The 26,019-nt window shown below is 47.8% G+C and overlaps 1 protein-coding gene and 1 non-coding gene across 2 annotated transcripts; one reads left to right on the top strand and one right to left on the bottom strand.

Annotated features, from left to right (window-relative positions):
* Positions 1–1,725: 1,725 nt before the first annotated feature.
* trnas-cga lies at positions 1,726–1,807 on the bottom strand. Its single transcript has one exon. It is a non-coding gene; the product is annotated as a tRNA-Ser (tRNA).
* Positions 1,808–2,428: 621 nt separating this feature from the next.
* On the top strand, positions 2,429–25,974 carry timeless (timeless circadian clock). The gene is made up of 30 exons (XM_041241926.1): positions 2,429–2,716; positions 3,375–3,508; positions 4,700–4,853; positions 6,028–6,142; positions 6,876–6,938; positions 7,653–7,754; positions 8,190–8,345; positions 9,163–9,296; positions 10,011–10,098; positions 10,766–10,942; positions 11,448–11,665; positions 12,221–12,324; positions 12,604–12,773; positions 13,104–13,238; positions 13,376–13,527; positions 14,297–14,394; positions 14,545–14,665; positions 14,942–15,146; positions 15,242–15,393; positions 16,588–16,673; positions 17,320–17,443; positions 18,589–18,677; positions 18,964–19,112; positions 19,680–19,881; positions 20,760–20,828; positions 21,406–21,524; positions 21,962–22,202; positions 23,021–23,099; positions 23,737–23,810; positions 24,651–25,974. The coding sequence occupies exons 2-30, from the start codon at positions 3,427–3,429 to the stop codon at positions 24,773–24,775; spliced, it is 3,783 nt and encodes a 1,260-aa protein (XP_041097860.1). The 5' UTR covers positions 2,429–2,716; positions 3,375–3,426; the 3' UTR covers positions 24,776–25,974.
* Positions 25,975–26,019: the final 45 nt, after the last annotated feature.

The raw sequence follows: 26,019 nt of genomic DNA, 5'->3' as shown, positions 1-26,019 counted from the left end.
ATACTGACATGAGACATTTATATTACACTGTGCTGTGCTTTTAAAAGAGATACAGTAAAGCACAGGGCAGCGTTGTAAAAGCACAGAGAGGGGCTTTACCTTGGGGTTAATATGTTACTATTAAAGTCTAATTCTCTGGAGAAGTGTTTCTCGGTCCTGGTCCTGGGGACGCCTGTCTGTCCGTGTCTGCTGGTTTTTGTTCCAGCTCCCTCAGAGGATTAGAGCAGGTCTGGTGATAACACAGCCGCTCACACAGGCAGGCAGGCAGGCAGGCCGGTGCTACCCAGCCACCCACAGGAGTGGTGAAGCACAGATTACCCTCAGCCAGTTGTGCGCATCTTTAGTGTTTTTGTGTTAATGTGTATCAATAAGGTCAGGATAAAAGCAGGATTTTAGTTTACACATATTTGATAAAACTGGACATTCCCGAGTCATGGAATGAAGTTCAAGACTGTTTTTTTTTTTTTTTTTTTTTACTTTGTTACCTACAATTAACATGGAAAACACTGTAACAGAAATCTGTATCGTTTGGTTGATATAACAGCATTAATAAAAACTACACCTCCCAGCATGCCTCACCATTGCCGCGGGGCAGAGAGATGTAGTTCTTAGCTGACTATCGCGCCTTTGCAGTGTATGTAATAGAAGCCGACAGTTGATTATTATTTTATTTTTTTTAACTGAAGAAATCTAGAAAGTAAAGTGCTTGCTTGCTCAAGGGTACAGCTATATATGTGAATTCAAGCTGCATTGTACAGTGCTGTGTGTGTGTGTGTGTGTGTGTGTGTGTGTGTGTGTGTGTATATATATATATATATATATATATATATATATATATATATATATATATATATATATATATATATATATATATATACATACAAGATTTAGTTGCATTTCAGTGTTATTCGAGGAGACAGTGCTTGGCTGGTTTAACATCCATTCTTCCCTCTGATCTGAGCCCCGTATAATATTCAAAAATTTACTGTAAGAGTGCAGTTTTTTTTTTTTTTTGCAAATATACCTTATGGAATACATTGAACGCCCCTTGATTATAAGTACGATCTAACTGAAGTTTTGTTCCAAAAATGAGTACAAATCACGTGTGAATTCCACGTCAGTTTATTTGGCTGTAGAGGTTTCCGTTTCATGACTTCAACTCTTAGCTCTTTGGTGCAAAAGTCAAGCCAGGTAGTCAAGTGATGCAGATTTTGTAATCCTCGATTTTGTGATCGAGATTCCTTTAAAAACAAAACGAATTCCGTAAGCATAATTATTTGTAACGTGGATACAAGTAATCCAGGGATGACATTTTCTGAAAAAAAAAAAAAACCCAAAACAAAACAAACAAAAAAAAAAAAAAAACAGATCAAAACGATCCGGATAAAAGAAATCTGGAACACAAAAATCCGGATCACATTTATCCAGATTAAAGGTTCTGAAAAAGCGAGCCCTGATTTTGAGCCCCGGTCCTCTCCAGTTCCTGTTTGGAAGCGCACCAAAACATAATCGCGTACTAAAGCTGGAGATCAGCTAGTCCCTAACTTTGTGCAGCTTCTTTTTTCGTTGCAATTGACCCAGTGTGACTGGTACGCCTCTAGAAACACCCTGCGCGTCTGCCTCACCCCATTGCAGCTGTGCACAATGGGACAGTCAGTCAAAAAATAATGCACGATGTGTTTGATTTATTTATTTATGAAAACAAAACAAAAAAAAAACCCGGTCCGTCACGAACAGGATTCGAACCTGTGCGGGGAAACCCCATTGGATTTCGAGTCCAACGCCTTAACCACTCGGCCACCGTGACTGGCAGGGCGACCACCCAGTGCGATGCCCACAAGAAAGCATTTCAAAACCAGTTTGACCGAGGAAACGGTCAATAGAGTAGAAGTTTGGAGTCTAAACACCTTTCCACAAGGGGGCTCTCTTTATCAAGGCATGCTAGCAGCCCAGCCGCGGCTATTGTAAAACTAACTAAACATGATTTCAGCTACTGTTGAAAACGTGGTAACAGTTAATATAGTTCAATACTTGCACCAAAAATATTCAGAATTAAAAGCGTCCAGGAGAAAAAGCGGTCCCTCTCTTTGTCGGAATTGCACTGTATCCAAATACTGCAATGTTGTAAGTCACAATAACGTCCAACTAATATAGCCACGTATGAATTCCAGTTCTGGATGTATTATTAATGAAGCGACTTGCAGCGATAGCAAGGTCTGTTGTTTTGAAATTATATATTTAATGCAATGATTAAAAGTCGTATGTTTTGCAATGCTGCACGCATCTCATATGAGGAGCCTGTCATATCAAGACAATTTAGATAACTGAGCTTCATCATGACATCGTCATATTAGGGTGACAGTTCAGTGTACTGTGTACACAGCAGTGTAACTAAGAAGTTATCTCAAGGATATTGTTCCGTTTTGTGTCTGCAATAAGCTGGCTCGTCATATTTAATGAAGGCGTATGCTGAGCGTTTTAATAACGTTAAAGCGTGTATTGAAATGTTTTGAAGTGAAATAACAGATAGATAAAAGCGTGCCTGTGTGTTATATTGCACTGCGCTGCGGGTGCTCGTGTTATGACGTTGCCGCTGGTTTTGCAGGGGCTTGTTTTGGCGCGAGATGGTGGAGTTTTCCATTGAGAAACCGGAGAGCAGCCGGCGCGCTCTGTAGCGAGCAAAACACCGTGCCGGGAAACACGCTAGCAGAGCCTGGTGAGTGTGCAAGTAATCTACAGCAGCAACGTCATTCCGGTTTGTTAAGATATATATATATATATATATATATATATACACCGGGTCTTGCAAATCGTGATGCATTGCAAGCTCGGTACGATGCCGCATTGGGAGCCCGTGCTTCTTGATATTAATCATATGCTATGTATGCTTTGCAAGGCGTGTGTGTGTGTTTTGTAGTTCGCTATTGTAGAATTGTGACTAAGTTGCTTATATTGTTATACACACTGTCATTCTACTACTAAATGATCTCGCTCTTATAAGATGCACACCTTATTAAAACGCGGTGCGGCGGTTGTATTTATAAGGTAGGCTGATAAAATGACCAGTTTATAATAATAAGGGAAGCAGTCTTTTTTTGCCCGGCCCATGTTAGTGGGAGGCGGCGGGCTCACGCATTGAATCAGTTCACGCTGTGCGTGGTTGTTTCACGTTGGCGCTCACGGGCTCCCTGCAGCTGTTCTGCAGAACCGAATTTGTTGTCGGTGAACACGGTCCGGCTGAGACCGGCAGCACCTTGCCATGTATCGTGTGGTGGCTGCATGTTGTGATAATAATAGTCTTTATTTTTATATAGCGCCTTTCAAGATGCTCTGCGTGTGTGTGTCTGTGTGTAACCTTGCCTCTCCTGTTTCAGATAGCTCCCCTCTTCTCTGCTGTCAGGACTGTAATTTCAGGACTTGTACACGATGAACTGTGAGCTTTTAGCAACGTGCAGCGCCTTAGGCTACCTGGAGGAGGAGACCTACCACCGGGAGCCAGACTGCCTGGGTGAGCGAGACTCTCGGGGTCAGATCCTGGGCCATTCCTAACTGCAGCACTTTCTCATGATCAAGCCTCTGTATTACAGAAGACCATCACCACAGAAAACATGCAGTTTCGGTTCTTCAGTGAATAGTTTTTAGCCGCTTATATCATCACTATAATGCCTTTTTCTGGTCCCCTTAAACTGACTGCCCTAAACCAAATCATTTAATCAATCTGACCTGTTTTACACTTTTAGCTTCAAGGTTTCAAGTGGGGTGCTGCTTAACCAAATGTGAGGGACAGGGTTTATTCATTGGAATGGTATGATGGACAGGGTTTATTCAGTGGAATGGTACGATGGACAGGGTTTATTCAGTGGAATGGTATGATGGACAGGGTTTATTCAGTGGAATGGTATGATGGACAGGGTTTATTCAGTGGAATGGTACGATGGACAGGGTTTATTCAGTGGAATGGTACGATGGACAGGGTTTATTCAGTGGAATGGTACGATGGACAGGGTTTATTCAGTGGAATGGTATGATGGACAGGGTTTATTCAGTGGAATGGTATGATGGTCAGGGTTTATTCAGTGGAATGGTATGATGGACAGGGTTTATTCAGTGGAATGGTACAGGGTTTATTCATGGATGGGATGGACAGGGTTTATTCAGTGGAATAGTATGATGGACAGGGTTTATTCAGTGGAATGGTACGATGGACAGGGTTTATTCAGTGGAATGGTACGATGGACAGGGTTTATTCAGTGGAATGGTACGATGGACAGGGTTTATTCAGTGGAATGGTATGATGGACAGGGTTTATTCAGTGGAATGGTACGATGGACAGGGTTTATTCAGTGGAATAGTATGATGGACAGGGTTTATTCAGTGGAATGGTACGATGGACAGGGTTTATTCAGTGGAATGGTATGATGGACAGGGTTTATTCAGTGGAATGGTACGATGGTCAGGGTTTATTCAGTGGAATGGTATGATGGACAGGGTTTATTCAGTGGAGTGGTACGATGGACAGGGTTTATTCAGTGGAGTGGTACGATGGACAGGGTTTATTCAGTGGAATGGTATGATGGTCAGGGTTTATTCGCTAGAGTATGTGACGGAGAGGGTTACCCTGTATCAGTCCTTCAGTGTGTTAAACAGCCTCGTATTGCACTGAAACACTAAAGCGTTTTCACTGTGCTTCTCCCTGCAGAGAGCGTGAAGGACCTGATCCGATACCTGCGCCATGAGGACGACACGAGAGACATCCGGCAGCAGCTGGGAGCCGGGCGCATCCTGCAGAACGACCTGCTGCCCCTCGTCGTACAGCACCACCAGGACAGGGCGCTGTTCGACGCCTGCATCAGGTACCCACCCTGCATCAGCTGGGTGTGCAGTCCGGGTTTCTGGGTTCCCTTGCTCCAATTCCACATGTTATCATGCTTTTACCTGGCTGCTCTGATCTTGTCTGGAGAAACATACTGAGAGTAGGGCTGACCAGAGCTGAAATCATGCAGTGAGTGGAATGTTATGGACAGGGTTTATTCAGTGGAATAGTGATGGACAGGGTTTATTCAGTGGAATGGTACGATGGACAGGGTTTATTCGTACGATGGACAGGGTTTATTCAGTGAATGGTATGATGGACAGGGTTTATTCCAGCCTCGTATTGCACTGAAACACTAAAGCGTTTTCACTGTGCGACTCCCTGCAGAGAGCGTGAAGGACCTGATCCGATGCATGCAGCATGAGGACGACACGAGAGACATCCGGCAGTTTCTGGGAGCCGGGCGCTTGCTCCAATTCCACATGCTGCCCCTCGTCATGCAGCACCACCTGGACAGGGCTCTGATCGACGCCTGTACCCACCCTGCATCAGTGTGAGTCCGGGTTTCTGGGGACAGAGCTGAAATCATGCTATGAATGGAGACCAGAGCTGAAATCATGCAGTGAGTGGAGGGGACAGAGCTGAAATCATGCTATGAATGGAGGGGACAGAGCTGAAATCATGCTGTGAGTGGAGTGGACAGAGCTGAAATCATGCTGTGAGTGGAGGGGACAGAGCTGAAATCATGCTGTGAGTGGAGGGGACAGAGCTGAAATCATGCTGTGAGTGGAGGGGACAGAGCTGAAATCATGCTGTGAATGGAGGGAGGAAGGCTGTTCACTCCCGGCACGTAGGGATCTCCAGACAAGCTGAGAGCAGCTCAAAGCAGGTAGATGCAGGCACACAGAACAACTCAATATAGGAGACACAGACCCGCTGTAACATAGCAAGGGATGTTTTAAACCAGCCAGTACAATGAACGCCTGTTTTTTCAAGGTGATCGATTCAGGGCTGTGAAGACACTTAGGGAGATGCAAGGCATGCAACATATGCTGTAATCCTGTCCCATCACTCCTTGTCCTCACTGTGTCTTTTATACAGTGTCAGTGCAGAGTCATTGGGCATCTATCGATGGAATGGCTTACTGCACTGAGAGTCTGGTTTCTGGGCTCCTAGTAGCCATGGTAACCGGTTATCTCCTGTCTTTGGCCCAGGCTAATGGTGAATCTTACCCAGCCGGCGCGGCTCTGTTTCGGAAAGGTCCCGGACGATCCCGCCTTCCGACATCACTTCCTGCAGGTGGAGTCCTGTCTGCAGGCCTACAAGGAGGTGAGTCCGAGTGCTTCCTGTGACATCATTTAATACACTTGAAACGAGAGAGTCCTGCTGTGAGCCCAACATGAACGTGCTTTACCAGCATGTGAGGGACAGCGTATTTTAAATATGAAGGGAGCAGTTCATTTATGAATGCAGCTGTCATTTCCAGCACCAATTGGAAATGTTGTGATGCTAACACTAAATGGATCTGTCAACAGCAGGCTGCTTAAAGACAGGGAGCTCCTTAATCAAGTTCAGGCCTCTCTCATTCTCTTAGATTGAAACTTTTTTGGGTCCCTGAAAGTCTCCCCTGGTAAAGGCACGTCCATGTGGTGTGCAGGGCGAGTCACACAGTCAGGGGAGTGCAGGGGTCCCCGAGGGTCTCCCCTGGTAAAGGCACGGCCGCGTGGTGTGCAGGATGAGTCACACAGTCGGGAGCGCAGGGGTCCCCGAGGGTCTCCCCTGGTAAAGGCACGGCCGTGTGGTGTGCAGGGGGAGTCACACATTGAGGAGAGCGCAGGGGTCCCCGAGGGTCTCCCCTGGTAAAGGCACAGCTGCGTGGTGTGCAGGGTGAGTCACACAGTCAGGGGAGCGCAGGTTCCTGGTGATGCAAACGCCATCATCTTCGCAGGGGATTCTGCAGGGAATCAAAATTTAAAACCATCCATAGGTTTTACTTTTAAAGAAGAATTTTGAGTTTGGGGGTGGCTGGGTGCTGATTGAATATCTGTGTCTGTTTTCTCAGGCCTTTGCTAATGAGAAGTTATTTGGGGTGCTCAGCGAGAAACTCTACACCCTGCTACAGCTGGTGAGTTAACCCTTGAACACGAAGGCTGTGAAATCTTGGCAGTGTCCTGTCAAAACCGCAGCATGTCGTGCACTGGCAAACATCACTGCTAAGCAGAGAAGTGAAAAATATCCAAAGGGGACATTTCGTGAAAGTGGTGGCAGGATGCTTAGTCCAGCATGTGATGTTCCTGTGGATTACAAACGAGAGGCAAGCTGTGACAAATATATTGAAAGCGTTTCACACAGATGCAAGCTACAAGCCGTTGAAGCTACAGCAGGAAAGACAGCTATACAAAAGAATGACACGTGAGCTGTTTAAAGACAGAACAGATGCATCGTGGAACAGAAGTGTACCGTCTTGGAGGCTTTCTTTACAACATGCCTGTTTCACAATCGTGGAAAACGAAGTTGTGTACTGTAAAGTAACCTCACCTGTGAAATGTACAAAAAATGACCGTGCCAAAATCGTAGGCTTAAACAGTGCTGAATCTGGAACGATAGACACTTTATACAGTCAATCACAAACTTTTCCACTGGAAGTCTTTCTCGATCTCTTTGAAATGTTTGTCTCTGATGTATGAAGTCTCTTTGAGTGTTTATTGTCTCTGATGTAACCCTTTACTCGCCAGTGCTTTAAACCCCGTTGATGGGGCTGCAATTCAGAGTCGAGCACAGAGCTTGTATGACACTGGCGTGTGCTGGCGTGCCCTAAGCGTGTTGTTCCCGTGTGCAGGACTGGGAGCAGAGGCAGGAGGAAGATAACTTGCTGATCGAGAGGATCCTGCTGCTGGTCAGGAATGTGCTGCACGTGCCAGCGGACCCCAGCGAAGAGAAGGTGAGAGAGGATCTTGGTTATTAGCTGTTACGTTATCGTATTGAATTACACTCCACTTTGTAGTTTTCCATATACTTCACGAAAAACTGACAAAAATGGGATAATGTGACATTTCGAAATCTAACATGAAACACTGTGCTACTATTATGGGGTCCGGTAGACTTTTGCGACATCATCGTGTAGTTTCTTTGATTACATGATGTTAAATAAAAGATAAAAATTATGTGCATGTAGTTTGTTTTTGTTTTTTTTATTTCATTCCTAAGTTGTAGGTCATGCAAAGCTTTTGGACAGAGCTGTAGGTGGATCGAGATATAAACAATGTAACAATCTAAAATATGTTGTCCGATTTGAAATGAACGCTGGCGTGCACGTTAAGGCTGGGAGCGCTCGTTGGCTGTTGCTCTTGCTGACTGGCTGCCTGTCTGTCTGCAGAGCCTGGATGACGATGCCAGCCTGCATGACAAGCTGCTCTGGGCGATCCACATGAGCGGCATGGACGACCTCATCAAGTTCCTGGCCAGCTCCCCGAGCGAGCACCAGTGGAGCATGCACATCCTGGAGGTGATCTCACTGCTTTTCAGAGAGCAGGTGAGGGGTCGAGGCAGGGACTGGGGAGGGGGAGAGGGAGGGAGAGCACTGAGGCTCTCGTGGTTAGAGCTGAGGGACTGGAAGGGAGGGCGGTGTGTGTTGGTCGCGCTGGGAGGTTAAGGGAGGGACTGGGAGGGAGGCGGTGTGTGTTCAACAGCAGGCTCCCCTCCCTGACCCCTCCCCCCGCACACACACACAAAGCGCGCTCCCCTCCCTGACCCTCCCCCGGTGTGTGTTGGTCCAGCGAGGCTCCCCTCCCTGGGAGGGGGCCCTCCCCCCCACACACAAAGCGCGCGAGGGGAGGCCACACAACACTCGGGCGGGCTCCCCTCCCTGACCCTCCCCCCGCGAGGGGAGGGACCCTCCCAGAGGGGGCGTGTGTGGCCCTCCCCCCGAGGGGCCAGCACACTCCCGCCAGCGGGGGCGGTGTGTGGCCCTCCTGCACCACACACAGGGCGCGCTCCGGGGAGGGGGGCTCGGGAGGGGGGCGCGTGTGTGGCCACACGAGGGGAGGGGCTCCCCTCCCCGGGCCCTCCCCCCGGTCGTGCGAGGCGAGGGGAGGGAACCCCCTGGGGGGCGGTGTGTGTCGGTCGTGCCAGTGGAGGGCCACCCCTCCCTGGCCCTCCCCCCGTCCACTGTGTGTTGGTCGTGCGAGGGGAGGGACTGGGAGGGGGGCGGTGTGTGTTGGTCGTGCGAGGGGAGGGACTGGGAGGGGGGCGGTGTGTGTTGGTCGTGCGAGGGGAGGGACTGGGAGGAGGGCGGTGTGTGTTGGTCGTGCGAGGGGAGGGTCAGTAATGTTCCCTGGTCTGTGTCTCAGACTCCAGAGCAGCTGGCCAGCACTGGGCAGGCACGCTCGGCTCGTGAGAAGGACAAGGACTCTCAGGAGCTGGAGATCCTGAGACAGAGAGAGCTGGCTGAGAAGAGGAGCCGCTCCCTGCAACGAGGCAACAGGTACCCAGGCAAGAGCAACACAGACACTGGACTGTGAGCTTCATACTGCACACAGCCCACACCACTGAGCTTCATCAAACACGGCTCCCTGCAACTCTACCTGCATTATAATGAAGGAGGTGGAGGAAGGGATTAGATGGCACACCTAGCCCAGACCCACAGATTAAAAGCCACATCAAGCTCGTTCTAACTCAAACAAAAATAGAGCATAGCTTTAAAAACCGGTCTGTGTTCTCTAAATACATGTAAAAAATAAACACCATTGATAAAGCTACCTCGTCAAAACTGAAACCCCGCCCCTGGTCAGAACTGAAACCCCGCCCCTCGTCAGAACTGAAACCCCGCCCCTCGTCAGAACTGAAACCCCGCCCCTGGTCAGAACTGAAACCCTTATGTTGATACTGAGTTGAATCTCAATACAGAATTCTGTTATGTGAACATCCCTCTGTCTCGAAACCCCTCTCTCTCATCTCCCCTCTGTTATGTCTCCCTCTGTCTCGCTCCCTCTCTCTCACCCCCTCTCTTTCTCTCCCTATTTCTCTCACCTCCTCTTTCTCTCCCTCTCTCCCCTCTCTCTCTCTCTCGCCCCATCTCTTTCTCTCCCCTCTCTTTCTCTCCCCTCTCTCTCTCTCACCCCCTCTCTCTCTCTCGCCCCCTCTCTTTCTCTCCCTTCTCTCTCTCTCACCCCTCTCTTTCTCTCCCTCCCTCTCTCAGGCACTCCCGGTTTGGTGGCTGCTACGTTGTCCAGGGGTTGAAGTCAATCGGAGACAGTGATGTCATTTACCACAGGGGCCTGCAAAATGTGAGTCTATGAAGAACATTAGAAAGTTTACAAACGAGAGGAGGCCATTCAGCCCATCTTGCTCGTTTGCTACTGCGTTCAGTTTGAGAATTAATTTTTTATGCGGGACTTTGTCAAAAGCTTTCTGGAAATCTAGATAAACCATGTCATGTGCTTTGCACTGCACTTCCATTGCGCCGTATTGCTGGAATAGTCCCAGGGCTCGCTGGCAGGGTTCTTGCTGTGTTTGCTGCTCTGCTTCACTATTTATTGGGTTTCAAACTACAGCTGTGGCCAAACGTTTTGCATCACCTAGAATTAGGATTCGACACTAATAAACACAAACTATGTGAACATAATTTTGATCTTTTATTTAACATCATGTAATCAAAGAAACTAAAAAGTGATGTCACAAAAGTCTACTGGAAGCCATAATAGTAGTACAGTATTTCATGTAAGATTTCGAAATGTCACATTTTTCAATTGTCAGTTTTTCGTTAAGTATGTGGAAAACTACAATATGTTCCATGTAACATTATTCAGCAGGTTTCATTAAAGTTGTGGCCCTAGCTGTAGAAATCACAGATGGATTGATGCTTCTATTAGGAAGCACAGAGCAGGCATTCGTTGGGGCCCGGCCTCCAGCCGTGCTGCATTTCCAGCGCCTGTGTTTGTGTTTCCACTGCAGTTCAAGGACTACAGCCACGACTGTGGGAAAGCAGTGCGGAGAGTTCCTAAGAGACGGCAGGCAGCGCGGGAGAGCCAGGGCAAGCGCCGCTCCGCCCTCAACGTGAGGCTTTTTCTGAAGGAGTTCTGCACCGACTTCCTGCAGAACTGCTACAACAGCCTCATGTACCAGGTCAAGGTGAGAGAGAGAGAGAGAGAGAGACCCCTGCTGTGTGGGGGTGTGAGAGAGAGGGCGAGAGAGCAAGCCTACCTGGAACCAAGGGCTTATATCCCCAAATCACTGACCATATTTACACCCGACACACCCTAATCGACCAACGTCTGCACCAAATAAGTAAAGGCAAAATCTTTGCCTGTTTCATTGACTTTAAAAAAGCATTTGATTCCATTTGGCACAAGGGTTTATATTACAGAATTCTTCAAAATGGTGTCGGGGGGTAAAGACTATGATATAATAAAATCAATGGACACAGAAAACAAGTGTGCAGCAACAATTGGCAACAGAAGAACAGAATTCTTGCAATTCTTGCAATGATGCTGGAACAGTCTGCAGCCCCTGCATGACTCAGAAGTTCCTGCTGGAGCAGTACTGTCAGCCCTGGGGCTTGGCAGTAAACCTTAAAGACCAACAGAATGATTTTTCAAAAAAAAGGCCAGCTCTCGGGTGTGTCTCTCCTCTGCAGGACGGACTGATCAGAGAGAGGGCTCAGCAGCACGATGAGACCTACTACCTGTGGGCTCTGTCCTTCTTCATGGGCTTCAACCGCAGCCTCCACTTCCAGCCCGAGCTGGTGTCCGAGACCGTGTCCATCCGCACCTTCCACTACATCGAGCAGAACCTGACCAACTACTACGAGATGATGGTGACCGACCGCAGGGAGGCGTCCGCCTGGGCCCGCAGGTCAGCGGGCAGCAGGGAGCGGGCGATCCACCTCAGGAGAGGCTTGCTGACTGCTTGAATCTTGCACAGAGTGTAATAGATTGTTAGAATAATTCACTAGGGATTCCACAGGGAGAGCACTGGAGTTAGGCAGGCAAAACTGTTTCTCCTCCCTACAGAGGACCCTACTGGTCAGACACCCATTCAAACCTAGGGAGAAAATCAGGGGTAAAATAATTGATCACTCTAAATTGATTTAAAAATAAAGCGTATAGCTGAATTTGATGTCATCGTCATCTGAAATTTCTGAAGTATAAGTTTGCTCTACTTTGGCAGTTAAATGACTGTTAATCCATGACATCAGCACAGTCTAGAAAAGACCGCTTTGTCCTGTTAACTGATCAATACTGTGTGTGTATTACTATTACAATAGACATCATTTCACACAGTTTGACATGTAATGAGAGACTTGCGGTGTCTTGTCCATAAGGACTATTACAAGTGGACAGTTTGTCTCTAAAGTCTCTTGCCTTGTTTCCAGTTAGCTGACGTGTGTGTGTCCCCGTTTCCTCCCAGAATGCACCTGGCTCTGAAGGCGTACCAGGAGCTGCTGATGACGGTGAACGAGATGGACCGCTCGAAAGACAAGAACATCCAAGAGAGCGCCCGGATCATCAAGAGTAAGGACTCCACACCCCAGCATTCACAGGAGAAGCACAGAGCATGCACACTGCCACTGCGCACCTCCAGCATTGCACTGCACAGCAGTAAACACACAAAACAAAACACCCTTTTGTAGAAGAGAATATGCAAACACTTTGGTTGGGCAAAAGGACCATGAATCCAACCCAAGCCATTCTGTCCGCCTATGATATGAATTCTGTTTTAATAATGGAGAGAATCCACGTGGCTCCTGTGGGAGGGATGCTGAACCCGTGTGTGGTCCTCTCTGTGCACAGGTAACATCTTCTACCTGATGGAGTTCCGGGAGATCTTCCTGGCTCTGCTGCGCAGGTTCGATGAGACCAGGCAGCCGCGCTCCTTCCTGCAGGACCTGGTGGAGACCACTCACCTGTTCCTGCGCATGCTGGAGCGCTTCTGCAAGGGGCGCAACCACCTCCTCGTGCAGGTAGGGGGCGCCGGAGGAGGGCGCAGAGATAGCATGTTATTATAATAGAAGCCAAATGATTTGCACAGTGACTGGGGTGGGGATTTTAACATTGTGACAAGTTAAGGGACGGTAAATTTAAAACAACTTGGAACTTCAAAAATGGAATTTGATGAGTATTTTGGCCTTGATCTATAATTGTGTTCCCCTGCGCAAGACCAAAGTTCACAGCTGAGCTGTGTTGGAATGGAAATAAGGAAAATAAGGAGAACCTTTTTAAGTGGCTTTTGTAGCACAGCAGACATCGCTCTGTTCAGAACCGCGCTAATGCCGGGCTGTCTCTCCTAACAGAAGAAGAAGGTGCAGAGGAGGAGGGAGTCCAAGTCGAAGAAGAGACAGGGAGGAGCGCACAAGGAGAGCTCCCCCGAAGATCTGGAGGAGGCATGGCAGGCTGTGTATCAAGAGCTGCGGGCCGTTGGCTCAAAGGTAGCGTCCTTTATTAACCCTTCATTGTCCCGGGTGTTCCCATGCCTAGTTAATGCCTGACCTTGGATATGCAAACAACACCTTTATGAAGATAATTACAGTCTGCTAGTAATCTGGGCTCCCTGTGTCTCCCGCAGTTGTCAGAGTCAGTGCTAGAGGGCGCTGTCCCGTTTGATGCTGCCTCAGAGATTCCACTTGAAGATCAGAGAGCAGAGGCCATGGTGCGCATACAGGACACTCTACTGTTCAAGCAGGGGCCGGAGGCACTGGGGCTGCTGAGAGCTGCACGGTGAGAGGGGGGGGGGCATGAGCCACTGCAGAGAGAGGGAGAGGGGGGGCATGAGCCACTGCAGAGAGAGGGGGAGAGGGGTGCACGAGCCACTGTAGAGAGAGGGAGAGGGGAGGGGGGACATGTCTGCAGAGACAACCTGGAGCAGTCAGCTGGCAAAGTGGTCTGGCTGGCTCCGTGAATCACAGCACTGCTTATTAAATATTGCATGTCAGGCCTGGAGTCAGTTACAGTTACTGCAGAATTGTTTGCTGACTATTTTGTTCAATTATAATTATGCCACAGTAGTTGCAATTCTAATTACAATTACACTGAAAAGTAACAAACAGCTCCACACGCTTCCTCTGCTTCCTCTACCAGATGATAATCCCAGGTACAAACACACTATAGAACTACTATTTCTTCAAACACAAGGTCACTAAAAGTGATGGAAAACACAAGGAGAATGTTGGCTGAGTGTAAATCACAACATGCTGCTGTGAATGATTCAGCGTGGAAAGGTGTCGGATTGAAATGTAACTGATCAAATACTATTGCAGCTACAGCAGTGCAGGTGTGCTGAAGCTCAACAGCAGTTACACTGGGGTTGCAGCCATTGCAGGTGACACAGTTACTATTGGAGCTGAGCCCAGGTTTGAAGGTTAAAGGGGATACTTCAGAAGAGCCACAAAGTGCTTGCAGTTCCTGCTGCTTTGCTTGTACTGTGTGTAATGGTAATGCAGGTGCCAGCGCTGTACTGAACTGGCACGCTGTCTCTTCACATTGACAGGGAGGTGTGGCCAGAGGGGGACGTGTTTGGATCACCTGACCTGGAGCAGGAGGAGGAGTTAGAACTCCTGAAGCAGATCCTATTCGCCAACCTGCCCAGTAAGAACGAAACCCCAGAGTTCCCGAGGGCAGCCTTTACAAAGCTTTTGGCGCCATCTTGTGACTGCATTTTGAAACTGCGCTACTTCTAAGTGCATTTTGAAGGTGAGCTTTGCTGGCTGATAGCGTCTCTCTCTGATTGTTTGTCAGGGCCCCCCGCCCCTGAGCCTGAGGAGGAAGAGGCGAGAGAGGAGGAGGAGGCAGAGGAAGAGGAGCTGGAGTCTGTGCGTGTCTCGGAGACGGAATTCAACTTCCTCGACTACATAAAGAGGTGAAGGACACCTGTCTGCACTGAAAGGGAGTCCTGATAACAGGAGCTGGTGCCTTAAATACAACTTCAGATAAGCAGGGAAACCCTTTGTGAACAAGTGCTTGTCTGTTTGAGGCTCGTCCTCCAGGGGGCAGTAGCTCACCTCCGCTGTGGAGCTCATGAGTGTAAAGAGGCTTGGGAATCGCGGAACGCCTGCTTTCTTCACTTCTCCTGAGCAGTGTGGAGAATTGCCAACCCTAACCCATGTACTGCCCCCACCCCTTCGTTTGCCACCAGGTTTGCCAACGCAAAAATCTTGAAGCCCTACGTCCAGCTGCTGAAGAGCTACCACCAGAACAGCGTCCACACCAACCACTGCATCGTGCGCATGCTGCACCGCATAGCGTACGAGCTCAAGATGGAGCCCCTGCTCTTCCAGCTGTCTGTCTTCTGTCTGTTCAACAGGATCCTGGGAGACCCGGCCGCCCCGGTAGCGTACAAGGTGAGGGGAGCTGGCAGCCCCGGGCACTGCCCCTGCACTTCCTCTCTCTCTCTCTGTCTCTCTTCTCTGACGGCTGTGTTTTGTGTGCCCTGCAGGAGCTGGTGACCTTCGCGAAGTTCGTGCTGAGCCGCTTCTTTACCCTAGCGGCGCAGAATGACAAGGCGTACGTGGAGCTGCTGTTCTGGAAGAACGTGGGGGCGGTGAGAGAGATGACAGAGGGGTACCGCAAACCAGGAGAGGAGGACAGGTGAGGACGGAGCGGTCCAGGTGCAATACCTGACAAGAAGCGCGTGCTCTCGTCAGATCAGTGACCGTGGACTGTTTTATTAAAAGACAAAGTACGTAAAGCTAGCAAAATAATTCAAGTAAATGTTGCCTAATATGTATTGGGTTGTATTACATATTAACCTGTTTTGTAGGTTATGGTAAAAGTGAATGATCTTCATCATGGTGAACTTAAAATCAGTGAACTTCTTTTGTACATTTAGAAAGTACAAGGCATGGAGCGGAAATATTTTTTAACCCTTTGTGGTCCTGTGTGGGACCAGGTCCGACCTTAGTTTTCCCTTTCCAGTCCGATGTTGGACCCTCTCCGACGTCATCAAAAAGACGTCAAGCACAGGTCTCTAGTCGTTTTTTCTCCAGAGAAAACCTTTCAATGGCCGAGTGAGACGGATAGGAGCCGAGTGAAGCTGAAAAAAAAAGGGGGCCTATCTGATAGCCCCAATCTCCACAGAGATAACACGGACACAAACAAAGGAGAGAGCTGCTTCTGCATTCAGCGCTCAGATAATATCACAGACATCTACAGAGCTTTTTGAGATGTTACAGTAAAACAATAATGACTCGGATCGCATTATTGAGGAGTTTGGTGATAAAACGAGTGATCAGGAGAGGATTTATCAGTTTGCACGTCTATAAAGAGGTATGTGAAAAATACAGCGAACAAGGGGTGGGGCTTGGCTGGAGATGCAGTACTGAGTGTCCTTTTGCGATTCAATGCCTTTTAAACCTGTTTTACTCTGGAAAAAATATTTTAAACAGCGCGTGTGAAAATAAATTGGACCTGACGCGCCTGACAAGAGCTGAATAGACTGCAAAGGGTTAACACATGTTCTGTAATGAGATCGCTAATGACGGGGCTTGTAAACAAAATCCAGCGAGTCTTTCTGTGTCTCTCTTCTTGAGGCGGCGCGTGTAAGAGAGGTCGATAGGGAGGAGATGCTGTGAGGATTCTCTTTACTTCACAAGTACAATGTAGGGAAGAAAAGTGGGTTTCAGAATGTGATCCGGTAAAAGAGAATACCCTCTCGGCGCTAGACCTCTCGACACTGATAATGAATTGCTCCTATCAGAGACTGGGTGCAGCGGCAGTGATGTGTTTTGGCTAGTACGTTGCCTGCCTGGTTTCTCACAGCTCTCTCTCTGTCTCTGTGTGCAGCGCTGGCTCGAAAAAGCGAGTGACCTGGACTGAGGAGGAGGAGGAGGAGCTGAGACAGCTCTACATGCAGCACTGCAAGGCTGAGGGTACGAGGCCACTGCCCTGCTCCCTGTCGCTAACCCTGCGCCTCCTGTCTTCAGCAAAGACAGGCTGGCTTCAATCTCTCCTTACCAATCGGAACTCAAAGCACTGTTCTGTGTGTATATCAAGTGCAACGTAAGCACAAGAAAGTTATGCTTAAAACTGCATGAAGCAGCTGAATTCAGAGAGTTGCTTTCCTGTGATCTAGTTGTGCACCTGCTTTGCAGTGCAGTGTCATGTAGAGCAGCGTGATTCTGTCCTTTGGATTTGAATGATTGCACATTTTGAATATACTAGTAGATTTGTAATCATTCATATTGGTTAAATGTGAGGAACGGTGGTCTGGCCTCCCCTCTCTCTCTCTCTCTCTCTCTCTCTCTCTCCTCTGACTCCGTGTCTCTCCGCTCTGACCCTGTCTCTCTCTCCTCTGACCCCGTGTCTCTCCGCTCTGACCCTGTCTCTCTCTCCTCTCTGACCCTGTGTCTCTCTCTCTCTGTCTCTCTCCTCTGACCCTGTGTCTCTCTCTCTCTGACCCTCTGTCTCTCTCTCTCTCTCTCTCTCTCTCTCTCTCTCTCTCTCTCTCTCTCTCTCTCTCCTCTGACCCCATGTCTCTCTCTCTGCTCTGACCCCGTGTCTCTCCCTCTCTCTCAGACGCGGATGTGATTGACAGCCTGCTTCCTCGCCTGCAGAACCCTCACCGCACGCGCCGTCAGGTAGCCAATCACCTGGTCCAGATGGGTCTGGTGCACAGCATCAAGGACCTGAAGAAGGAGAGGTCAGTACAGCGTCCGAGCGGCTGAGCGGTCTGAGATCAGAGCCGCGCGCACTGCTGCCATGTGGCACACACAGCTCTTCTGATTACATGTTACTCTTTTATTTTTCAGTAATAACAATTTTAAATTGAAGTGAGTTGGTTCTGCTGTTTCTGATATTAAATACTAAATGTTTACACAACATGTCACAGCTGCTGCAATGTTGTTTGCATTTTCCACCATTTTAGTCCCAGTCTGGAGCTCTCCAATTTGAAGCCTTACACATTTTACACACAGCGTGAGTCTTATCAAGAACACGAGGAGAGTCCACGCTGGGTTTTAAACCGGTGAGAGCAGGTTGAATTTCATCGTCGCAGTGATGAGGTTATCAACACTAATAACCCTCCTCTCCGCTCAGCTTCCTGTCTCGCGCGCTGCCGGCAGACTTGACAAAAACACCCTGAACACAGCGACCGGTAGATGAGGCCGCTAGAGCACATGATGAGTGATAATATTACCTGATTATCAGTGCAGACACAAACAAATGCGTGCTCATCTTTGTTAGCAGATCAGATTTTATAAAACAAACTAAAAACAGCGTATCGATAATCGTGCAGTCAAGAAAAATATCAGGGTTAACCGAGGAATCGGCACACTTTGTTTGCTGTCTAAAATTTAAAAAATAAATTTTAATAAACTTTCAAAAAAATGGCAAAGGCTAACCTTACAGAATGCCATTTCAGGAAAGCAAGCCTATCTACAGCTGTGGCCCCAAGTTTTGCATCACCCTGCAGAATGAACAAGAAAGTGGACTTTTGCAATATCATTTTGTAGTTTCTTTGATTACCTGATGTATTGCTTTTAATGGTGTCAATCCCAAAATTCTAGGTGATACAAAACTTGGCCATAGCTGTTGATTTCAAAACGGTCGCTGATGGAGAGGGCAGGGGATTCCACAGTCTGGGGCCCGGAAAGATGAAAGCCTGTCGGTCCTGGGCATGGCGAGAGTCCGAGGGCAGGGGAGCGCAGCCCCTTTACAGATGAGAGCCACGATCCTGAGAGTGATCTGGATGCCAGTGCGGGTGTCGCGTGTTCAGGTTTGAGATGCGGCAGGGTAGTGCTGTTCTCCGTACTGACTCTCTCTCTCTCTCTGTGTCTCTGTCTCTAGGAAGGGCAAAGGCACCCACATTGTGGTGTGGACAGAGGAGCAGGAGCTGGAGCTGCAGACTCTCTTTGAGGAGTTCAGAGACTCTGCTGGTAATTCTGGATATTGTGCTGTTTCAAGATCCTAATGCTCTGCATCCAATAATGAATTCTTAATGGCTAATTCTACTCTCACTGCTGACCCCGCTGTAGTCACAAACCTACAAGCTGGCAGATTGATCTCCGCTGTGGATCGGCGGACGCCCACCCACCTTCAGTTCCCCTGAGTCTCCGTGGTTAGGGGACTGAGTGTCGAAAATGACGTGTGTAATTATTAGGCAGGGATTTCCTCTGGTGCCCAGCAAGCATATAAGAGGCAGCGGTGTGTGCTTTGTTTCAGATGTCTTGGGGAGCATCATGAAGTTCATCACTGCGAAGCGCTCCAAGCCTCGCCTGGTGGAGAAGCTGCTCAGCCTGGGGCTGGTCTCTGATCGCAAGGAGCTTTACAAGAAACGACGAGGCAGGGCGGCCGGCAAGCCCTCCGGCATGGTACCCCTCCTCCTTTCTCTCAGTTCAGAGGTTCACGTTGTAAAGGTCGACCCTGACTCCTCATTACACTGATGGAGCCGCTAGCAGAAACGCTGAATTGAGCTTCCTAAAATAAAATGGGCATCCATCTAGAGAACCTGTATTTTTATTTTAATCAGTAGGTTTACATGCACTTAATGTGTGCCTCATATAAGTGTGGGTGGTGTGTATTCCTCATATAATTTGCTGTTCTTCCAATAATTTCTATGCTACTATGGTAGGATGCTAAATACTAAGCACTAGGCAATTGTCATGCAAGGGAAGAAAGCCCATGAAATTCAGTGTGCATGCATCTTATGGGAGAATTTCAGTGCTATATACTGCAAAATGGGCTTCTAGTGTTGTGCATATACCAGGGCACACTTACAGGCGCAGTGCTGAGTTGATGTGCAGTCTCTGCTGTGAATCGGTATTACACAGCATGTGGAATACTGACTAGAGTTCATTACGGTGCTACTTGAGTGTCAGATCTGGAAATCAGTAGCGCCATCTCTCCGGCCGTCACACTCAAACATCTCGAATTTCCAGACAGAAGAGGAGTTCTTCACTGAGCTGGGGGCCGAACCTCACCAAGAATTATCATGGGAGGAGGAGGAGGAGGAGGAAGAGGAGGAGAGCGAGGGAGAGGAGAGCAAGGAGAAGAGAGAGCGAGCCAGGGGGGAGGGCAGGAGAAGAGCAGGCGGGGCAGACAGCAGCGTGCAGAAACTGCTGCACAAGCTGAGACAGGAAGGTAAGACCCCCCCCTGACACACACACACACACACACACACACACACACACAGTGTTTTTGGGGGTAGTGCATTAACTCTCAGAGTGTGGGTTTCTTGTTCATCGGAGAGGCATGTATCACCAGAGTCATGAAAGTTTGGGGCTCAGGTAAATATACTCCTGCATTGTTTTTCCTTTTTGAAGACACAAAGTCCTCCCTTGCGGCTGCTTCTCTTATAGAAAGTAATGTGTAATAGTTTGCAAGGGGCCTGTGTGATTCTCTGGATTATGACTCGAATTCATATTTAACAGTAAGACCCAACGCTACCTCATGTAGAGAAGGTGGCTATCTAGCACTGTAAATAATGTACGGACCTTCATTTCATTTATGAATCGATTCAAATTTAAAATAACTTTGTTCTTGCTGCTTTGGTGATGCTACTTGCTATATTTTTTATGTAGAATCTATTTTTTGTGTACTTAAACATATTTAATAGATGTACAGGGGTGTGTTTAATAGATGTACAGGGGTGTGTTTAATAGATGTACAGGGGTGTGTTTAATAGATGTACAGGGGTGTGTTTAATAGATGTACAGGGGTGTGTTTAATAGATGTACTGGGTGATGGTGTTTAATAGATGTTCAGGGGTGATGGTGTTTAATAGATGTTCAGGGGTAATATTTAATGATTTCAGGGTTTTAATTATTTTAAATGGTAAATGATTTGCTGTGAAGTCAGTCTGGGTCTCACTCCGATTGTCATTCCAAGCTGCACCGCTGATCACCCGACTTGCGATGAGTCGACTTCCTCTTTCTGTGATCGACCGGCGCTTTTCTATTTCAAATTGCAGTTTTTTGACTCCCTATTTTAAAGGCAAATGTATACTGTGTTTCTCCCAGGAGTCTCCAGTCCCTTGCTGTGGCTGCAGCACTGCCTGAACAGGACTGCGGCTGACAGAGAGGAGGACGGTAAGCAGTTATTCTGTCTGCTAGTCTTCTGTGCACATCAATCAAACAGATACTGAATCTAACTCTGAAGTGAAACCCATCGTAGCTGACGATATTAAAACATATCAATAGTTATATACACTACATGCACACCCATTCACTCTGTTCATCTCCAGATGTGCTTAGCAAACGTGGATTTCATTTTATATCTGGTACTAGGTAAAGAACTCTGTTTGCATGCCTTGTTTTCTGATAGTCCTGCACTTCCTTGGTCACTTGGAGAGTAAAATTGTCCCCGCCCCTTCAGGGCCTTCTTTCCAGTCAGTAACCAATGAGCTGCTTCCCCTAATGACTGTCGAAACCTCACTGTCAGAGCGGGTCAGTTCATGGAATGGTCCTGTTGGCTGCAGCCATGTTAATGTCTGTCCGATGTTTGTGTGTGTGTACGTGGGGGTGGGACAGCGTTAGAGGAGCTGAAGTCAGGTGTGCTGGTCCATTGTGAATGCAGCTGATCTGTACACGGTGTATTGCGGGCGTTGGTGTGCAGTGTGAAGGAGCGTGCGCTCACACAGTGCTTTGTTTGTTGATTCGGTTGCAGGGCAGGCTCAGCCCGTGCCCCTGGTGCCCCTCACAGAGGACAATGAAGACGCCATGGAGAACAAGCACTTCCAGAGACTGCTCAAGAAACTGGGCATCCGGGCACCGGCCAGTGAGCAGGTGGGATTAGACTGGGGCTCAGGGAACCAGCCAATCAGCAGGGAGAGTCAGACTGGGGCTCAGAGAACCAGCCAATGAGCAGGGAGAGTCAGACTGGGGTTCAGAGAACCGGTCAATGAGCAGATAAGGTTAGACTGGGTCTCAGAGAATCAGCCAATGAGAAGGAAGAGTCAGACTGGGACTCAGAGAACCAGCCAATGAGCATGGAGAGTCAGACTGGGGCTCAGAACCAGCTAATCAGTAGATAAGGTTAGACTGGGGCTCAGAGAACCAGCCAATCAGCAGGGAGAGTCAGACTGGGTTAAACAACCAGCCAATGAGCATTGAGAGTCATACTAGGGCTCGGAGAACCAGCCATTGAGCAGGGAGGATTAGACTGGGCATCTGACCGCCTCTGTGATTAGTGGATTAACCCGGCTGTCATGCTTGGTTTCCAGGAATCCTTCTGGAGAATCCCAGCCACGCTCACCCCTGCCCAGCTGCGGGACTCTGCCTCGTCCCTGTGTCTGAGTGAGGGGGCTCCCCCGGGGGGCTCCGAGGAGGAGGAGGAGGAGGAGGAGGAGGCTCCCCCGGGGGGCTCCGAGGAGGAGGGGGAACAGGGGGCGGAGCAGAGGGCAGGAGCACTGAGAGCGCTGCTTCTCGCCCGCAAGAGGAAACGGGCCCACCCCGACACTGCAGGTAACAACCCGCGGTCCTCTGCAGAATCGGGGGGCTAGTGTCGTGAGGATCTGAATCCACAAGCCCTGCTGTTGTGCACCCAGAACAGCCCTGCAAACAGGAATCCCATTGTACAGCAATCCTGCTTTCTGAAGCTGCTTTACTCCATCGGAAATCCATCTCCTGGAAGAGACGCCCTAGAGTAAAGACAAAGACATAGTGCCCTCTTTAATAACACTAAAAGAAACTCCACTGAGTCTTTCTGAATGACTTCCACAGCTAGGGACAGGTTTTTAATGATTTTGCTTCATAAAGTCAAATGAAACTTGCTGAATAATGTAGGTGTAGTTTTTTTAACGAAAAACTGACTTGAAAAATGTGACATTTTAAAAATCTAACATGAAATACTGTACTACTAGTAGACTTTTGCAATATAATTTATTACATCTTTTTGATTTACATGATGTTTTAAATGTAAGATCTAAATTCTGTTTTTATATACAGTGTTCCTTCGAATTTAAGACGCAGTCCAAATTTACCACACTTGTTTTGAGGAAAAAATAAAACATCAAATAAATATGCCTTTTTCAAAGACGCAACCTGATAAAGGATTTATATATATCAGTCAATCTTTATTTTATATAGCACCTTTCATAGCAGTCCACCATCACAAAGCGTTTTGCAAGATGCAGTAAATAGAAGAAAATCCATAATGCTTCAAGTACAGAGAAATGCATAATACATGATTATATATGAAAAAAAATATAATACAATTTACCAGTATGGAGCAGTCAGTCCGCTGATGCTGCTTTCTCTCCCTGCCCTGTCCTTTCTCTTAGGCACAGAGATGGAGTCCCCCGCACAGCCAGTGAAACCAGCCCTGGACTCGGAGTCTGAGTCAGACAGTGAAACCAGCAGGTAGGACCTCAGACACTGCAGGGGTGGGAATAGGACTCCTATTGCATAGCGGTTTCACCCAGTCCAGGTTTTACTACCAGCTTGATTAGCCCCAGTGTGTAGGTAACAAGCTCAGGTGTGTCTTATTAAACTCCTAGTAGAAACAGGAATGGATCAAAGTGCTCTACAATGGGAGTCTTATTTCTGTCAGCTCCACTGAGTCAGTAACATCTGTTTTCAATGCTCATGATGAGTGAGCTGGTCAGTTTATACACCAGACAACTTGACACAAATGTATTGACTAAAATAAACAGTGCTGGATGCAGTGTAATGTACACAAGATGAATTGTTATCTTTCTGATCACGTGGAGTTTAAAATGGAGATGTCTGCGTCTGAAAATAATATTGAATTACAATATAAACCTATAAAACACATGTCATAAATGATCTTTATTAAATATAACTTTTACATAGTTCTTTGTAAGCGATCAGGATGTGATAGCACTGTTATTGAAACTACAGACGCAAGTTATGAAAATCTAACATCCTGTCCAAAATCTGCGCCTGCTTTCTTTAAGGTGAACCAGACTGTAAAATCGTTAAACACTCCTGTTTACATGTGAGTGGGATGATCTCGATCTCTTTCACCCCCAAACAGAGAGCCTGAGAGGAGAGCCGCCAGAAAGCAAGCGGCTAAGCGAAGTCGAGTTCTGGATAGCGATGAAGAGGAAGGTAAAGGAGGGGTTAAAATTAAGTAAGCAGTACTGAGGCTGGCCTGACTCCACCCCCACACCAGGGCACTGAGGCTGGCCTGACTCCACCCCCACACCAGGGCACTGAGGCTGGCCTGACTCCACCCCCACGCCAGGGCACTGAGGCTGGCCTGACTCCACCCCCACACCAGGGCACTGAGGCTGGCCTGACTCCACCCCAACACCAGGGCACTGAGGCTGGCCTGACTCCACCCCCACACCAGGGCACTGAGGCTGGCCTGACTCCACCCCCACACCAGGGCACTGAGGCTGGCCTGACTCCACCCCCACACCAGGGCACTGAGGCTGGCCTGACTCCACCCCCACACCAGGGCACTGAGGCTGGCCTGACTCCACCCCCACACCAGGGCACTGAGGCTGGCCTGACTCCACCCACACACCTGCTTCCCATGTACCCGCATGGACCACTCCGAACTACATTCCCCATCATCCTCCTGTTCACTGGTAAATCCATCTTCGTTACATATGTGAGCAGGAGGATGATGGGAAATGTAGTTCAGAGAGGTCCATGCGGGTACACGTGAAGCCATCTTGAGGCAGGGAATGCAATTTAAAAGTTTAAAAAAGTGGTCAAAATGTGAAAAATTAACACACCTTCCATAAACAGTTGTAGTAACACATGGGAACATGTAGCCCAATAAAATAAAAAGGTCCTTGTGTCCTTTTAAGTTCAGAAAAACGTTTCAACTAGAAGACTTTCGCAATGTGTTCTTGAGAATGTGTGTGATAATTTAGACTGTTCTAATCAATTAAATGTAGATTTACAGGCATAGTTTTAACCTCCTCCTTGTGCCAGCAGAGGAGGGGTCTGAAAAATCATCGCCGATGGATTTAGGGGGACGGGACCCCAATTCAGACGCAGAGGAGAGAACGGCGCCGACCAAACGCAGACGCCACAGAATCGAGGATGACGATGAAGATTAAACGCTGAAATTCTTTTAACAATCAAAAACCAGGGCACACAAAAATAAATTTCTCAAATAGGCTCATCGTCCAGTCTCTTGTGAGAGGAGACTGTTACCTCTCCTCATTGCTATGGTTTCCAGAGCCCTTTAGTGTGATTTTCTCCAGGCACCAAAAAAGAATGAGTGCACCAATCCGCTTGCAGCTCACACCTGAATCGCCCAATGTCTGCGCAGTGGGAGGGACCTGGAAATGCAGTTCCAAATAAAGGGCCTGTTCTGGGCTGGTTTGTGATTAGCTGTGATTTCTGCCTCTCTGTTTGGGAGCTGAGGGATCAGTGTTAACTCCCTTGATGTTGAAATTGAAATATGTACCACTGTTATATTGAGGACTTGTATTTTTGCAATATAAAGAAAGAGGGGTTTTTTTTGGGCTCACCCAGTCAACAGGAGTCTGGTTCACTTCAGCAGCCTCTGTACAGTGACCTCTGTAGTTCTTACGGGATCACTGATCACCCTTCTGGTTTTTGTCAAGCTTGTTCACAGATCCGATTGGTTGATCTATTTTGGGATAAAGATGTCCCGCGTACAGGAGTAGACAGCATAGCTAGTTTTAGAGTGATGTCATTTCCATCTGATACTGTCTGACAGACATTTCAGAGGGCTGCAACACATCAACATCACGGTCTACTATATTACACACAAGCAAGGAAGAAATTAATGTTTTGACCTCTCTATGCATTTCAGGAAACGTTTGTTTGATTATTTAGCCCTTGAGCTTCATTTGAAATTGAAACTTGCAGCAGCAAGGTGACACTCAGCAGCAGAAGAAGTGGGGAAGACTCTATACCATCCTGCTGCTGTAAGTGTGCACAATTACAATAAATACATTGCAAGCCATCCTTTTCCAGAAGCTAGAGCTTGTGGAAGTGCTGATTTAGTAATTATCAGCACTTTATAGAGCTGTGTGTTTAACATGTTGAAGTGCTGAGGCAGGGGGAGTTCACCAGCTTTACATGGCTTGCGTTCACAGAGAACAGAAGCAGGTGAGCTGACTGTTACCCCCAGTGTTTACCTGCAAAGCTAGAATACTTTTTAAGATGATGTTGTTGGTTGCTGTTGATGTAGATTTTACAAAGTACAGCTGTTTTATTCTTCAATTCACGTTCCTGTTTAAAATGTGAGTGTGAGTGAGTATAATCAATAAAACTTGTGAACGCCGCAATCTTGGGATTTGAATGTGTGCAGAACCAGTGATAAGAGTTT

This window comes from Polyodon spathula, unplaced genomic scaffold, assembly GCF_017654505.1.
Source record: "Polyodon spathula isolate WHYD16114869_AA unplaced genomic scaffold, ASM1765450v1 scaffolds_829, whole genome shotgun sequence".
Lineage (NCBI taxonomy): Eukaryota > Metazoa > Chordata > Actinopteri > Acipenseriformes > Polyodontidae > Polyodon > Polyodon spathula.
The sequence above is the reverse complement of the archived record's forward strand: the minus strand, read 5'-3'. Positions and strand labels throughout refer to the sequence as shown.

Excerpts from the sequence above, each read along its gene's own strand:
- timeless (XM_041241926.1), top strand. The coding sequence starts at position 3,427 with ATGAACTGTGAGCTTTTAGCAACGTGCAGCGCCTTAGGCTACCTGGAG. Across the intron at positions 6,939-7,652 it reads TCTACACCCTGCTACAGCTG|GACTGGGAGCAGAGGCAGGA; the intron begins GTGAGTTAACCC and ends TCCCGTGTGCAG. Across the intron at positions 10,943-11,447 it reads GCCTCATGTACCAGGTCAAG|GACGGACTGATCAGAGAGAG; the intron begins GTGAGAGAGAGA and ends TCTCCTCTGCAG.